At 43.7% G+C, this 15,220-nt stretch overlaps 1 protein-coding gene across 2 annotated transcripts in view; it reads right to left on the bottom strand.

The window, feature by feature from the left end:
* UVSSA (UV stimulated scaffold protein A) overlaps window positions 1-14,565 on the bottom strand; it is a 53,791-nt gene extending 39,226 nt beyond the window's left edge. Inside the window, exons 1-8 of one of the 2 annotated variants that reach the window (XM_058184975.1) lie at window positions 14,432-14,451; window positions 13,693-13,792; window positions 12,659-12,875; window positions 11,729-12,059; window positions 10,153-10,273; window positions 8,590-9,003; window positions 7,186-7,295; window positions 6,620-6,745 (exon numbers count right to left, since the gene is read on the bottom strand). In XM_058184975.1, coding sequence (XP_058040958.1) covers window positions 6,620-6,745; window positions 7,186-7,295; window positions 8,590-9,003; window positions 10,153-10,273; window positions 11,729-12,019 — 1,062 coding nt within the window. In that variant the 5' untranslated portion in view covers window positions 12,020-12,059; window positions 12,659-12,875; window positions 13,693-13,792; window positions 14,432-14,451. Of the gene's footprint in view, window positions 1-6,619; window positions 6,746-7,185; window positions 7,296-8,589; window positions 9,004-10,152; window positions 10,274-11,728; window positions 12,060-12,658; window positions 12,876-13,692; window positions 13,793-14,431 lie in introns of both variants that reach the window. The other variant, XM_058184974.1, reaches the window with a different exon arrangement.
* Between the last annotated feature and the right edge of the window lie 655 nt (window positions 14,566-15,220).

Genomic DNA, 15,220 nt, shown 5'->3' with positions numbered 1-15,220 from the left:
AAGGATGGGTTGATAACTCTGGAGTACTACTTATTAAGGTTGTTGTTTTTTTTTGCCTTGAATTTAAAGGTTAAATACAAGGTTTGCCAAACGTAGCACACTGGCGTGACCTATCAATTCTGAAAATGCATTTTTGACCACATGTCCAAATAAAAGAACTTTCTTCGCGAACTGAAAGAACAAAGGCATTTGGAGAATTGCTGGGCTGCAACCCATTTTCTTGCAGCGAAGTAAAAGAGATGCATTTACCCTGCATCTGGCATTCAATTATTCTTGCAGCTAACACATTTCATCCCGTCTATCTTGCCACGAAAGAGACGGGTCCATGTTTCCTATCGATGAGAGATTCCTCTACAATCTTTGAGACTTACATAAGCAGTGGAACAGCAGGTGGCCCTTTCCAAGTCCTTCACTAAAATTAAAGCCCTTCGTAATTGCAACCCAAGAAACTGCGTTGAGGCCATTAATTCCAGGTACTAACTGAAGTAAAGTAACATGCTCTTCAAACCGCCATATCCAAAGCCCCAACTTTTGATCTGCTTTCCAAAATTCAAAGTCAACCAGATGCTGCCCTCTAGATGGTCACAAATTTAAGGATAAATGTTTAATTGAAATGTAAAATGGTATTAAAAACTGGCTGAATGTTTAAATAAATAAACATTTATTAGTAGTTCCCATCTTCAAAAAAGAAAAAAAAACAGATCCAGGAAACTACAGACCTATTAGTCAGACCTCAATACCGGGGAAGATTCTGGAAAAGATAATCAAGCAACGAATCACCGAACACCTAGAAGCAAACAAAGTAATAACCAAAAGCCAACATGGGTTTGTCAAAAACAGATCATGCCAGACTAATCTTATCGCATTCTTTGACAAAATGACAAAATTAGTAGACCAGAGGAATGCTGTCGATATAATTTACTTGGACTTCAGTAAAGCATTTGATAAAGTAGACCATAACCTAGTACTAGATAAAGTAGAAAAATGTGGGTTAGACAGCACCACCACCAGATGGATTCGTAACTGGCTGACCAACCGCACTCAACGTGTAGTCCTCAACGGAACTACATCCACATGGAGGGAAGTATGCAGTGGAGTACCCCAAGGCTCTGTTTTAGGCCCAGTACTCTTCAACATCTTCATCAATGACTTGGACGAGGGGATAGATGGGGAACTCATCAAATTTGCAGATGACACCAAGCTGGCAGGAATAGCCAACACTCCAGAAGATAGGCTCAAGTTACAGAAAGATCTTGACAGACTTGAACATTGGGCGCTATCTAACAAAATGAAATTCAACAGTGAAAAAAGTAAGGTTCTACATTTAGGCCAAAAAACCAAAATGCACCAGTACCGTATATGTGGTACCTTGCTCAATAGTAGTACCTGTGAGAGGGATCTTGGAGTCCTAGTGGACAACCATTTAGATATGAGCCAGCAGTGTGCAGCAGCTGTTAAAAAAGCCAACACAGTTCTGGGCTGCAAAGGGATAGAATCAACAGAGGGATAGAATCAAGATCACGTGAAGTGTTAGTACCACTTTATAATGCCTTGGTAAGGCCACACTTGGAATATTGCATCCAGTTTTGGTCGCCACGATGTAAAAAAGATGTTGAGACTCTAGAAAGAGTGCAGAGAAGAGCAACAAAGATGATTAGGGGACTGGAGGATAAAACATATGAAGAACGGTTGCAGGAACTGGGTATGTCTAGTTTAACAAAAAGAAGGACTAGGGGAGACATGATAGCTGTGTTCCAATATCTCAGGGGTTGCCACAAAGAAGGGAGAGTCGGGCTGTTCTCCAAAGCACCTGAGGGTAGAACAAGAAGCAATGGGTGGAAACTGATCAAAGAAAGAAGCAACTTAGAACTAAGGAGAAATTTCCTGACAGTTAGAACAATTAATAAGTGGAACGACTTGCCTTCAGAAGTTCCACACTGGAAATTTTTAAGAAAATGTTGGATAACCATCTGACTGAGATGGTGTAGGGTTTCCTGCCTAGGCAGGGGGTTGGACTAGAAGGCCTCCAAGGTCCCTTCCAACTCTGTTGTTATGTTATGTTATGTTAAATAAAGATATATCTGCATCTTTTCACTTTTCTAAGGTTGATCTGCCAAACCTTCTGCTACTTGCAAACCAGGATCATTTTTGCATTCTCTTTAATTCTGCTTCAGCACAAATTCTGCAAATTCAGTACAAAGTCCTACAGCTTCATCGTAGGCTGCTTATTGTATTTTGTTACAAGTAGATTTCATTGACAACTAAAAACTATATTGCCACCTTTCAGGACTGTTGTGATGGCTTGCTTTAGTGAACGGATTTCGAACAAATAAATAATTTCTAGCTCAGGATAATCTCCCTTTTCCAAAATATTCAACTCTCAAGAAACAACACAAGGGATTCAGCTTGGTTGTTTTTTTTTCCATCTCAAATATTAGAATCTAAAACAAAAGTATTCTCTAACGTTATGAAGTTTATAGTCTAAGAGGACAAAATTTCGTGGATTCCTTAAAAGTTAATTTCTGCCTATCTCATATAATATGGTTCATACAATAGAATAATGCAGGTTTTTTTGTCTTTATCTGAAAACTCAGTGAGTATAAAAACCAAACGACCCGTTCCCACTTTATTATTATGCTTGTCAGTATTTTAAGCTTTCAATTTATGTTAACTGGAAAACTCGGGAGAGATTTGCTAGTTTTAATTTAGAGAACTACAGATTCCCCTTATATTATTTCTCGTAATATAGCTAGTTTGCAATATTTAAATAACAGTATGACTGGTTATAGATGATCTTAACGGGAAAATTGTGTTTTTAACCAAATGAGATGTACACATACGTGAAAAAAAGTTTAGCCAATAGCAAATTTAGAAACTGTCTAGAAAAGAGGATTTCCTCCCCCCATTTCAAATTCTGGTCATTTTAGATTATCTCACTTAGAAATATTTTGTAATGATGTCAGCAGAGAAATAACCAGCATAAAGAAAACAGCGCCCCCTAAAGGCCACTGAAAAAAGCTCCTAGATTTGAATTTAAAGATATTCACCTGGGAAACAAAGAGGCAGGTAGCCCTCGCTTAGTGGCTGTTCAGAGTTACATCTGGCTGAACAAGAGAGACTCATATGACAGATCCTCGTAGTTGCGGCTGTCGCAGAATTAAGAGAATTACGAGATTGCAATTCAGGCACTCGAAGAGACCAGCTTGTATTGAGTGATCGTTGCTTTGTCTTGTGGTCACACAATTCGCCACTTGAGACTTTTCCTGCCAGCTTCTGACAAGCAAAACCAATGGGGAGCTGGTGAGGGGTCACAAATGATGATTACATGGCCACCACGGGACGCCTAACGACAGCAATTTAGATCTACCGAACTGCCATCGTTGTTTAGGCTGTGGCGCTTCGTCATTCCTGCATAGCATCACAGATTTTTATTATTTATTTTATTTTTCGTATTTTTATACCGCCCTATCTCCCTAGGGACTCAGGGCGGTTTACAGGCAGATAAAAAATACATATAAATACAAAATAAAACATCCATTAAAAAACTTATTCCAAATAGCCGAATAATTAAAAATAACAGTATACATAATAAAACCCATTAAAACCAGTTTAAATTTAAAATCTAAAATCTAGTCCAGTCCTGCGCAGATGAATAGATGAGTTTTAAGCTCGCGGCGAAAGGTTCGGAGGTCAGGAAGTTGACGAAGTCCTGGGGGAAGTTCGTTCCAGAGGGCGGGAGCCCCCACAGAGAAGGCCCTTCCTCTGGGCGTCGCCAGTCGGCACTGCCTAGCTGACGGCACCCTGAGGAGTCCCTCTCTGTGAGAGCGCACGGGTCGGTGAGAGGTATTCGGTCGCAGCAAGCGGTCCCGTAAATAGCCCGGCCCTATGCCATGGAGCGCTTTGAAGACGTTCACCAACACCTTGAAGCGCACCCGGAAGGCCACAGGTAGCCAGTGCAGCCTGTCACATGGGAGCCGCGAGGGGCTCCCTCTATCACCCGCGCAGCCGCATTCTGAACTTCCCAGGTGAAGTTCAAATTCTAAATTCTGAAGATTCCCAGGTGGTCCTTGACTTAGGACCACAACTGAGCCCAAAATCACCGCTGTTAAAGTGAGACATTCGTTAAGTGACTTTTGCCCCATTTTACGACCTTTCTTGCCGCCGTTGTTAAGTGAATCGCTGCAGCTGGTAAAGTTAGTAACCCCAGTTGTTAAGATGATCTGGCTCCCTCGTGGACTTTGCTTGTCAGAAGGTCGCAAAAGGGGATCGCGTAACCCCGGGACGCTGCAACCGTCGTAAGTACGAGCCAAGCATCTGAAATTTGACCGCGGGACCCTGGGGATGCTGCAACGGTCGTAACTTTTTCCAGTGCTGATGTAACATTGGATGACCTTGGGATGCAGCCACGGTCGTAAGTATGAATCAGTGGCCGAACCTCTGAATATTGCTCGCACGGGGATGCTGCAAAGGCCATAACTGTGAAAATGGTCATGTCACATTTTTCAGTGCGGTTCTAACTTTGAACGGTCACTAAATGAACCGTTGTAAGTGGAGGACTACAGGTAGACACTGAGCCAGATTATTTGGAGGTCGTTTCTCCCCAGTGGGTTTCTTTTTCTTTGCCACCCTGCAGGATTTGACAGCCTGGGCATAATCTGGGCACCGCTGACAAAGCCGTGCCAGCTGGCAGGTGGCAGGAAGCCTGAGCTCTCTGAAATGGCAGGTTCCCTGGGGAACAGCCTGCCCAATAAAACAAGCACAGTGTTGTGCCTCGCTCGCCCCCCCCCCCCTGCAGCCGGGCCCCTCTCATCTCCTGCCAGACACTGATAGTACAGAAGAATGTCCTGGCATGCCTCCAGCCCCCAGCCCTGGCACCATGCCTGGACAAATGGAGCAGCTGGGCCCCTCCCACACAGCATGTGAGCCTGGGGAGGGTGAAGCCAGTCACGAGCTGGAATTGCCGGCAGCTGGAGGGTGGAGGGATCCACGCTTCCGGAGAATGGAGAGGCGACGTCAGCAAAAGGAAGGGAGGGGCAGGCCTGGATAAGTGCTGAGTCATGGAGCCATACCCCATGGCCTATATAAAGGATCTGCTTTCTGGCATTCCTTGAGTCAGGCAAAGTCTAAATTGGATTGCTGAAGTCACACCTTGGATTCCTGCCTGCCCTGAGAACTCTGACAGGAATTTGGCAAAGCTGCAGAGGCTTCGTGGCCACGCTTGATACAGACTTCCCAGACCCGGCCGTCAGAGGAGGAGTGGGACACGACACACAGCCCCAGCCTTTTGGGCCCTTTGCAAGGTTGTGAAGACCTGGAAGGATTGCGAAGGAGTGGGGCTGGGAAGTTAGCAAGGGAGCTCTGGTGCGGGTGTGGGCATTTAACAGAATCAGAAAGTTAGAAGGGACCTTGGAGGTCCTCTAGTCCATCCCTCTGCTCAAGCAGGAGACCCTGCACCATTCCAGACAAGTGGCTGTCCAGTCTCTTCTTGAAAACCTCCAGTGATGGAGCACCAATAACGTCTGGAGGGAAGCCGTTCTACTTGTTAATTAATAGAATAACAGAATAACAGAGTTGGAGGGGACCTTGGAGGTCTTCTAGTCCAACCCCTGCTCAAGCAAGAAACCCTTTAGTATAGTTCAGACACCCATGGTTTAATGGTGTCATGGTAGATTCCCTGTATGCATTTAAGGCTTTACACTTTGCAATATTGTACACCGAGAAGGGAGGTTGAGTGTCTATGCTCATACACGCACAACTGTATGAACAAGGCCTTCCATTTTAATCCGAGCTTTGTTGACTCCATCACCCACCTTGTTCAAGAAAGGCCGACCGACAGCTTGGCAGATAAGTGTGAAATTGGAAACCCAAATGACTTTCCTGCAACCACTGAGCAAGAAAGCACATCCTTGGCTTGTTTATAAACAAAAGGGGTTTTTAAAATGTAATTTTTAACATGGAACATTAATAATCCAAAGCAAACGATATGGAAAAAGGCTTCATAGGTAGCTAATTATTGCAAGCAACGAGCTCATTTTATGACACGTAAAAATACCCAACATAGTTCCAAGAATAAAATCTGTAAAAGGAAAACTGTCTGTTTATGACGGTCAATGACCAGTCAATGTGACAAGCTGAAAAAAGCCCCAGACAACCAAGAGAACAAATAAAATTACGGTACATTAGCAAACTAGAGAATGTGAGGACGTCATGAGCTATTTAAGATGTACCACCTGGTCTGTAGTCAAGTCAAGCTGCGGTAAATATTGTCATAAAAGAGAATAAAATAAAACGTGCGTTATAATGGGGAATGCATTTAAACCTGCTTGTGTAACCGGAAAGAATATACTTCTCTTTGGATGTTACAAAGGCAACAAAGCTGGAGAATTGACAATTAAAGCACTGTTGGTCAACCTCAACATTTGTTAAGAGATGTGGATTTCAACTCCCAGAATTCCTCAGCCAGCCAAGAATTAATAAGGGGTCCTTTGGTTGTTTTCAATCCTGAGCTAGAAATATTGTCCTTTATTGACAAGAATTAATAAATAGCCTATTAAGAAAATACAGTTACTTCATTTTCGGGATACCCTAATGTTCATTAGAAATATCAGGTTAAACTCACCCGCTTTTTCTTCTCTTTAAAATCAATGTTCATTTTTTTAGTCTTCTCCAAAGCCGTCTCCAATCTATTTTTAAAGTCAATGGCTTGTCTCAGGCGATCGTCACTTATCCCAGCCCTGGTGAATAACTACAAATTACAAATTAGTTAGTGTATCTAAGATGACCTATGCATTTCATATACTGCAAGGAAAAATAATAGCAATTTGCAATACTTAACTACTGCCAGCTCATCTGTTTATTTCAAATTGACAAAGAGAAGGCAGAGAAAAATAAGGAGCTAAAAATCTAACACGATTTCTCCTTAATTCCAGGTTGCTTCTCTCCTTGGTTAGTTTCCATTCATTGTTTCTTGTCTTGCCTTCAGGCACTTTGAAAAATAGGTAGACCCCCCTCTTGACCCCACAAATATTGGAAGACTGCTATCATATCACCCCCGAGCCTTCTCTTTGTTAGACTAGACCACGAAAGTCTCGTCTTAGCTGTTTTGGTTCCCAAGATCTTAGCACCACTATAATTACAGAACGAAAGCGATCCAACTTCATTCTTAAGTTAATAAAAAAGGCTTACCTGAATCCAAGACTGCACCAATGGCAAATATTTATTCGTTATGAGTTTAAAACTATCCGAAAGATTATTTATGATGGCTGCATTGTCTTCATTCTCGCTCAGTTTCACATCTAGCAGGAACAAAGGAAGTCAACCGATCAAATTTCTCTCAGAATTCTTGTGCATTTCTTTCTCTGTGTATATATACAGTATAGATACATACATATGTACAATGTACATATACTGTATATATACAGTATAGATACATACATATGTACAATGTACATATACTGTATATACACAATGTACACACCCAGAAAGAAACACAGACAGCACTGATACATTTAGTAAAAAACAGTAACAGTAAGAGAGTTGGGGCTCCCCTTGAAGAGCATCCGGAGGCTTCAGTTGGTTCAGAACGCAGTTGCGCGGGTAATAGAGGGAGCCCCTCGTGGCTCCCACGTGACACCTCTCCTGCGCAGACTGCACTGGCCACCTGTGGCCTTTCGGGTGCGCTTCAAGGTTTTAGTTACCATCTTTAAAGCGCTCCATGGCATAGGGCCGGGTTATTTACGGGACCGCCTGCTGCCACCGACTACCTCCCACCGACCCGTACGCTCTCACAAAGAGGGACTCCTTAGGGTGCCGTCCGCCAGGCAGTGCCGACTGGCGACACCCAGGGGAAGGGCCTTCTCTGTGGGGGGCCCCACCCTCTGGAACGAGCTCCCCCCAGGATTACGTCAACTTCCTGATCTTCGAACCTTCCGCCACGAGCTTAAGACACATCTATTTATTTGTGCAGGGCTGGCCTAGGGTTTAATTTTAAAATTAATTTTAAATGGGGTTTTGTATTTTTTAACTATAGTTTTAAATTTGGCCTAATGGAATAAGTTTCTTAAATGTTGTTTTAACATGTATTTATTTTATACTTTGTGTTTTATAAGGCTGTAAACCGCCCTGAGTCCTTCGGGAGATAGGGCGGTATAGAAATTTGAATAATAAATAAATAAATAAATAATAATAATAATAAGGAACCCTGGAGATCTTCTAGTCCAACCCCCTGCTCAGGCAGGAAAGCCCTATACTATTTCAGACAAATAGTTGTCCGATCTCTTCTTAAAAACCCTCCAGTGTTGGAGCATTTACAACTTCTAGAGGCAAGTTGTTCCACTGGTTAATTGTTCTCACCGTAGAGAAGTTTCTGTTTAGTTCTAGGTTGATCCTCTCCTTGTTTTAATTTATTGCTTCTCTCCTCAGTTTCATTATTTTCAAGAATAATGGTTCAACATTATCCTTGGAAATAATGTTCCCGGTGAGTGTTTGGCAACTTACGACTCGTGCGGGTTGTTCTATTGTGGCGAAAATGACGATATTCGATGCCACCCGTGAGCAAGAAGCAACTTCTGGATGAAATAGGTTTAATACCTGAAGATACTTCAAGACTGAGGGTGTATTTGTAAGAGCCGAGCCCGTGGCTGCGAAGAAACATTGCGGGATCCTCATCCCCCATAACGCCGAGAGAAGCCGATTCGGGCTTTAAGGGATCTTCTCGACCGTGGGCCTTCTCCATTTCTCCATCGGAATCTCGCCGATCAGTTTTTGGCCCTGGAGAAACAGCAGGGAGGTCCTTGCTACAACAGGGCTGTTGATCCTGATCCCTGAAAGCTCCTTGCTGGTTTGCAACCTGTTCCGAAGCACAGGGGGCTGTTTGGCCCCCTTCGCCTCTCCTCCGATCTGTGGTTTCAACCTCATCCACGGTGAAGGCCAAAGGATCTGGAACCAGCAGTTGAAAACAACTCTCCAGCTCGGTCAGCACAGACTGGATTTCTGGAGATGTATCTGCCAAGTAAATTCAGGACATTTAGGGCACATGGATACTAAAAGAGACCCATTCATCTCTTCAAAAGGATTCGCTCACCAATGCAAACTCAGCAATTAATTCGGTGTACAGGTAGCCCTCGACTTATGACAATTGAGCCCCAAATTTCTGTTGCTGAGCGAGACATTTGTTAAGTGAGTTCTGCCCCGTTTTACGACCTTTTTTCCCCCTCAGTTGTTAAGTGAATCATTGCAATTGTCAAGTCGGTAGCATGATTGCTAAGTGAACCTGGATTCAGGTTCACAAAGTTAATCGAACCCATTGACTTTGCTCGTCAGGAGGTCGCAAAAGGGGCCCTGAGACACTGCTGTGACCGTCATAAATACGAGTCAGTTGCCAAACGGCTGAATTTTGATCACGTGACCCTGGGGATGCTGCAACAATCGTGTGAAAAACATCTATCTATCAATCATCTATCCATCCACCAATTCATCCAGTGCTTACTAATAGGGATGCACAAAATAAAACTATTGCTACTCTCTTTTAGAATTAGAATTCTTTATTGGCCAAGTGTGATTAGACACACAAGGAATTTGTCTCCGGTGCATAAGCTCTCAGTGTACATACAACAATAGTGATAGATCATTATCATAGTCGTCATCATAAAACTTTAGAAAAAACTTTTAGTGATAGTCATAGGATGCTAATTAAGCAATCCACATAAATCATACTAGGATACCAAGTAAACACTATAAATCGTAAGATACAAGCAACAAAGTTATAGTCAGAAGAAGGTAAGGAGTTAGGGAATAAGGATGGTACTACTGCCTTTCTAGATAGTTTGACAGTATGGTGGGAATTTTAAAACGTATGTAACTTTTGACCAAGAGGCTTGGTGGATGGGATAGAGAGACAAATTGGCACCAGCTTAGAAAGTTTTTAGACCTTCATCAGCTCAATATTCTTACCTTTCACTGTGATAATTTTATTTTTCCCAAGCTGCCTAACAAAGATCCTTACTGACTCCCGATCTATGAACAAATCATCATTTACAGCAACCGTCCTGTGGAAGCACTCCTTCCTATGGATAAAACCTACCAGTACCAGGGAAGAATCTGGCAGTGCCACTCAGAAATATAATGGGGGAAAATAAACCACCCATCTCTCACCTTTCATTTCCTTTTCCACTTTTTGGGCTTTATCCTTGTAAATATTATCCAATCGTTTTTGCCTTTCTTCATCTCTTTTTCTTTCTGCTAATGTTCTGGCATGCACATCTTGAAAATCTACCTAAAAAGGAACAGGAGAAAATTAGTCCCATTTAATACAAGAGGCACATTCTAAGCACGATAAAATCTGGATTCAGTTCCATATTGGTTATTTATAAAATGTTAATATTGCTGGTGAAAACTGTTGACTGATGTGTAGCATTTTCTTTGGTGCTGTACATCCGTCACTAAAGATTATTTCCTTGTATTTTTTTCAGTCTCTCCCACCTATCAGAGAATGCATGAAAGCTGTTCTCCAGGAGTTTATAGAAGTTGCACAAAAAGGGATAAATTCATCTAAACATTTTATTTATTTAATCTTATTGGCTGCCAACTCCAGTGGACTCTGGGCAGTGCACAAAACTAAAATATTAAGGCAAAAGAAAGCAAAGATAGCACTGGTAGTAATAAGCACCTTGGATGTAATCCCAAAACATCTGGAATTATCACTTGGACACCACCGGCATTGACAAAATCACCATCAGTCAATTGCAAAAGGCAGCTTTATTCAGAACGGCTTACATCCTCGCCACCATACCTTTAACACTATCAAACCCTATCATCTGCCTCTCCCTGGTCCTTGGCAAGGATTTAATAGGTAGACAAAAATGCCAAATCAGTATGAACATCTGGCTGCCGGTGGGACTAACCATTATAAAAAATTATATAAGTCTTTATATAGCAGAAAAAGCTGTGCAGGATTTGGAGACATACCTTTCCTTAATTATTATTCTGTTTAAAAAATGACAACCTTTTCCATTTCAACATAGAGAAAAAGGTTCAGGCAGGGAGAAAATAGGGTAAATTCAATGCAGCTTAAAGAGTTAATTTCTCAATGCACACACTCTTAATTAAATGTAAGCATTTATTTATTTTATTTTATTTATTTATTTATTTATTTATCATATTTATATACCGCCCTATCTCCCTAGGGACTCAGGGCGGTTCACAGGCAAATAAAAATACATATAAATACAGAATAAAATAACAGTTAAAAAGCTTATTCTATGTGGCCCAATTTTTTTTAAAAAAACCATATAAATAATAAAACCCATTAAAACCAATATAAAATTTAAAATCTACTCCAGTCCTGCACAAATAAATAGATGTGTTTTAAGCGTTTTAAGTGTTTTAAGATGTGTTTTACTAAGACTTGTCAGCTTGCAAAAATGGGATCATAAATTCTAAGGCTGACTTTTTATTCAAAACCAAAGTCTTATTTCCTTGCAGGCAAAGTCAGAATCGTTTTTTTTAAAAAAGTAATCATTATTAGTTTCCTAACATCTTAAGAGCAGTGTTCTTCAACCTGGGCAACATTAAGATGCGGGGACTTCAACTCCCAGAATTCCTCTGCCAGCTTTGCTTTGCTTTGCTGGCTGGGGAATTCTGGGAGTTGACGTCCCCACATCTTAAAGTGGCCCAGGTTGGAAATCTCTGCCCTGAAGCCTCAAACCATCAACTGCAAGCATCCAAGTACCTTCTTGTTCTGTTTTAAGAAGAAATATCCCAAGGAAAGCTTCTTGTAGGCTTCCCCGTACTTTTCATGCCATTCTTGTACAGATTTAATGGCGGCTTTTTTAAGCTTCTGGGCTACGTCAGTGGGCGGGGGGAGAGGCTGATCGTAGTCGGTCTCTACCGTCAGCTCCAAGAATTCTTGGAAGTTGGAAATAAGCAGCGTTCGGAAGAGGTGCGAGCGAGTGAAGAGCTGATCCACGACCTGAAAGGCTGAAAGACGGATCTCGGCGTGATCTTGGTTTAACTGGGACATCAGCAGGTGGTAAACATGGTTGATGTGCTCGTCAGAACCCCTGTAGGAAGGCCAGTGGCCGGATAAGCATGTCATTCTGTGATACGGACTGATTGGAGAAATACAACGCAGGCAGTCCTCGATGTACGACCGCAATTGAGCCCAAAAGTTATGTTGCTAAGTGAGACCCTTGTGAAGTGAGCTTTGCCCCAATTTACACCCTTTCTTGTCACGTTTGTTAAGTCGATCACTGCCGTCGTTCAATTAGTCACATGGTTGTTAAGTGAATCTGGCTCCCCCACTGACTTTGCTTGTCAGAAGGTCGCAAAAGGGGATCACGTGACCCCGGGACACTGCAACCGTCATAAATATGAACCAGTTGTCAGGCGTCTGAATTTTAATCACGTGAACATGGGCATTCTATAATGGTCGTAACTGTGAAAAATGGTCAGAGTTCATTTTTTTAGTGCCACTGTAACTTCAAATGGTCACTAAACGAGGACTACCTACATTTTTTTTTTTTGCATTTATATCCCGCCTTTCTCCGAAGACTCAGGGCAGCTTACACTATGTCAAGCAATAGTCTTCATCCTATTTGTATATTATATACAAAGTCAACTTATTGCCCCCCACAACAATCTGGGTCCTCATTTTACCTACCTTATAAAGGATGGAAGGCTGAGTCAACCTTGGGCCTGGTGGGACTCGAGCCTGCAGTAATTGCAAGCAGCTGCTGTTAATAACAGGCTGCATTAGCAGTCTGAGCCACAGAGGTGGCAACAGGACTGTCGCACAAGGAGTAGCAAAAGAAAGTGGTACTTCCACTGCAGCTACGTAGCCACTCTCTTGATTTTTTGACCCTCGCTTGTAGACACCTCTGTGTGCAAAAAAATTAGAATTTTATAACTCTTTCTCTCCATGCACTAATTAAAATCTTTTTATTTGTCAAAATCTTTAAGGCTCCCATCTTTGGCACATATGATACAGTACAAACTTCAAACTGGGCCAGCATTTCAATGCATGTGCTCTACAGGAATGTTTCTCAATTTCAACAACTTTAAGCTGTGTGAACTTCAAGTCCCAGAATTCCTCAGCCAGCACAGGGAATTTTGGGACTTGAAGTCCACACAATTTAAAGTTGCAGATTCTTCTTCCGGAATTCTTTTGGTGTTCATCTGCCATCTTTTCTGATAGTCTCCCATCTACATACTAACCAGACCTGACTGTGGTTAATTATTTTAGATCAAACAAGATTAGTCCACCCAATCCAGCTACACACATGTAAACTCAAAACAACTCTACTTAAATCAATTAAGATTTCTCCCAAATCAACATATCTGGGATTATGCTTCACCCAAATTATGCAGCTCTATTTACACACATCCTTCATATTCTATACAATTGAATTGAAAACCTCTGATGTTGCATTAATATTGCACCACACAGTAGAATTCAATATAGTTGCTGCCCTGGGATAGAAGCTGTTTTTTAGCCTATTTGTCCTTGTTTTTATTAATCTGTACCGTCTGCTGGATAGTAATAGTTCAAAAAAAGGGTGAAGGGACTACAAGCAGGAGCCTCCTTCTAGCACTGATGATGTTACCTAGCTGGGTCATGCAAGGTCTGCGAGAAAACCGCCCAGCTCAGAGAGCACCAAGGACCCCACCATTGAGCCCTGAGCCACAAATATCTACCTGCAGATGTTCTTGAGGGCTTTCATCTTCTTTGGGTCCAGCTGTGGTTCCCCAGAGGTGGTCAAGTCTTCCACAAGCTGAGCCAGCTGCTGGTCCATCCCTGGGGGAGCAAAACCATCCTGGCTTTAAAACAATCTGGAGGGTGCCTTCTCTCCAGCCCCACCCGCTCAAAAGCAGGCTTGAAGCAGCTGGGTGCCCCCCGTGGATCCAGGGGGCAGAAGCTCGGGGCAAAAAAGGAGCCCTTGTGCAGTCCGGCCAGGGGGAGTGGAAGGGCCGGTGGGCCGAGAGGGAGGGAGGGAGGGAGGGAGGGAGGCCGGCCTGCCCTGTCCAGGTGCTGAACAGGGTCCCTCCCGGGAGGCCGAGTAAGAGAAGGGCAGAAAAAGAGAATGAGAGAGCAACGAACAGAAGAAGAGCGGGGGGGGGGGGTTTGAAAGAAACAGAGTAACAAGCAGGATAACAGAAGAACCGGAAAAACAGAGTAACAGAGTAACAAACAACAGAACAACAGAAAAGAAGAGGAGGAGAACAGAAAAACAAAGAGAAGAACACAATCACAGAAGAGCAGCGTCACCAGGACAACAGAAGAGGAGAGGGATCTCGGAGGTCATCTAGTCCAACCCCCTCCCCGTCTCATTCCGGACTAATTGCCTATCCAGACTTTTTGTTTCAAGACCTCCCGGGATGGAGCCTCCCAAGCCCCCCAACCTCCGGAGGCAAGGCATGGGGAGACTCCTCGCACCTGCGCCCGAGCTCTGCATGGCGGCCCCGGGACGCAGCTCCGGGCTGCTCGCCCACCGTCGGAGACGACGCGGAAACGCTGGCTGCCTTCTGCGCAGGCGCGCTTGTCAGGCCAAGGGGAGGAGCCTCGCCTCGGTGGCGTCACGGAGCGCTGACCAATGGGAGGCCTGAGAGGAAAAGGGCGGAGCTAGGAGGGCGGTGGTGCAGTGACGTCATTCCCGGGTCTCTGCCCGGGCTTGTCAGAAGTGAGACTCCCTCGGGTTGCGGGGACACGTCTGGATGCGTTCCAATAGAAGCCACGGGCAAACCAGGTTCAATGTTCCCATTGCTGCCATCCCCCTGAGAGGCGCTTTCAATCTCTCAAAATAGATTGACGCCCCAAGATCAAACACGGCTGGGGAGGGGCGGGGGGAGACCAAGAATTTTGTTACCCAAAGCAGCCCCTGAAGGCGGGACGGGAAGCAAACGGGAGGAAACTCATCCAGGAGAGAAGCGACCTGGAACTAAGGAGGAACTTCCTGACGGTGAGAACCATTAACCAGTGGAACTGCTTGCCACCAGAAGTTGCGGGCGCTCCATCATTGGAAGTTTTCAAAAAATTAGACCGCACAGTTTACTTGAAATGGGATAGTGTCAGGCTTCTGCCGTGAGCAAGGGGGTCGGACTAGAGGACCTCCGAGGTCCCTTCCGGACCGGCGTTCCTGTGTTCTTGAGCGGGCAAGCGCAGGAGCGGATTGCACACCCTCTTCCCTTTCGCTGGGCAGCCGAAAAGCAACAGCGCTTCGCTTTT

The sequence above is a fragment of the Ahaetulla prasina genome, chromosome 5, assembly GCF_028640845.1.
Source record: "Ahaetulla prasina isolate Xishuangbanna chromosome 5, ASM2864084v1, whole genome shotgun sequence".
Taxonomy (NCBI): Eukaryota; Metazoa; Chordata; class Lepidosauria; order Squamata; family Colubridae; genus Ahaetulla; species Ahaetulla prasina.
The sequence above is the reverse complement of the archived record's forward strand: the minus strand, read 5'-3'. Positions and strand labels throughout refer to the sequence as shown.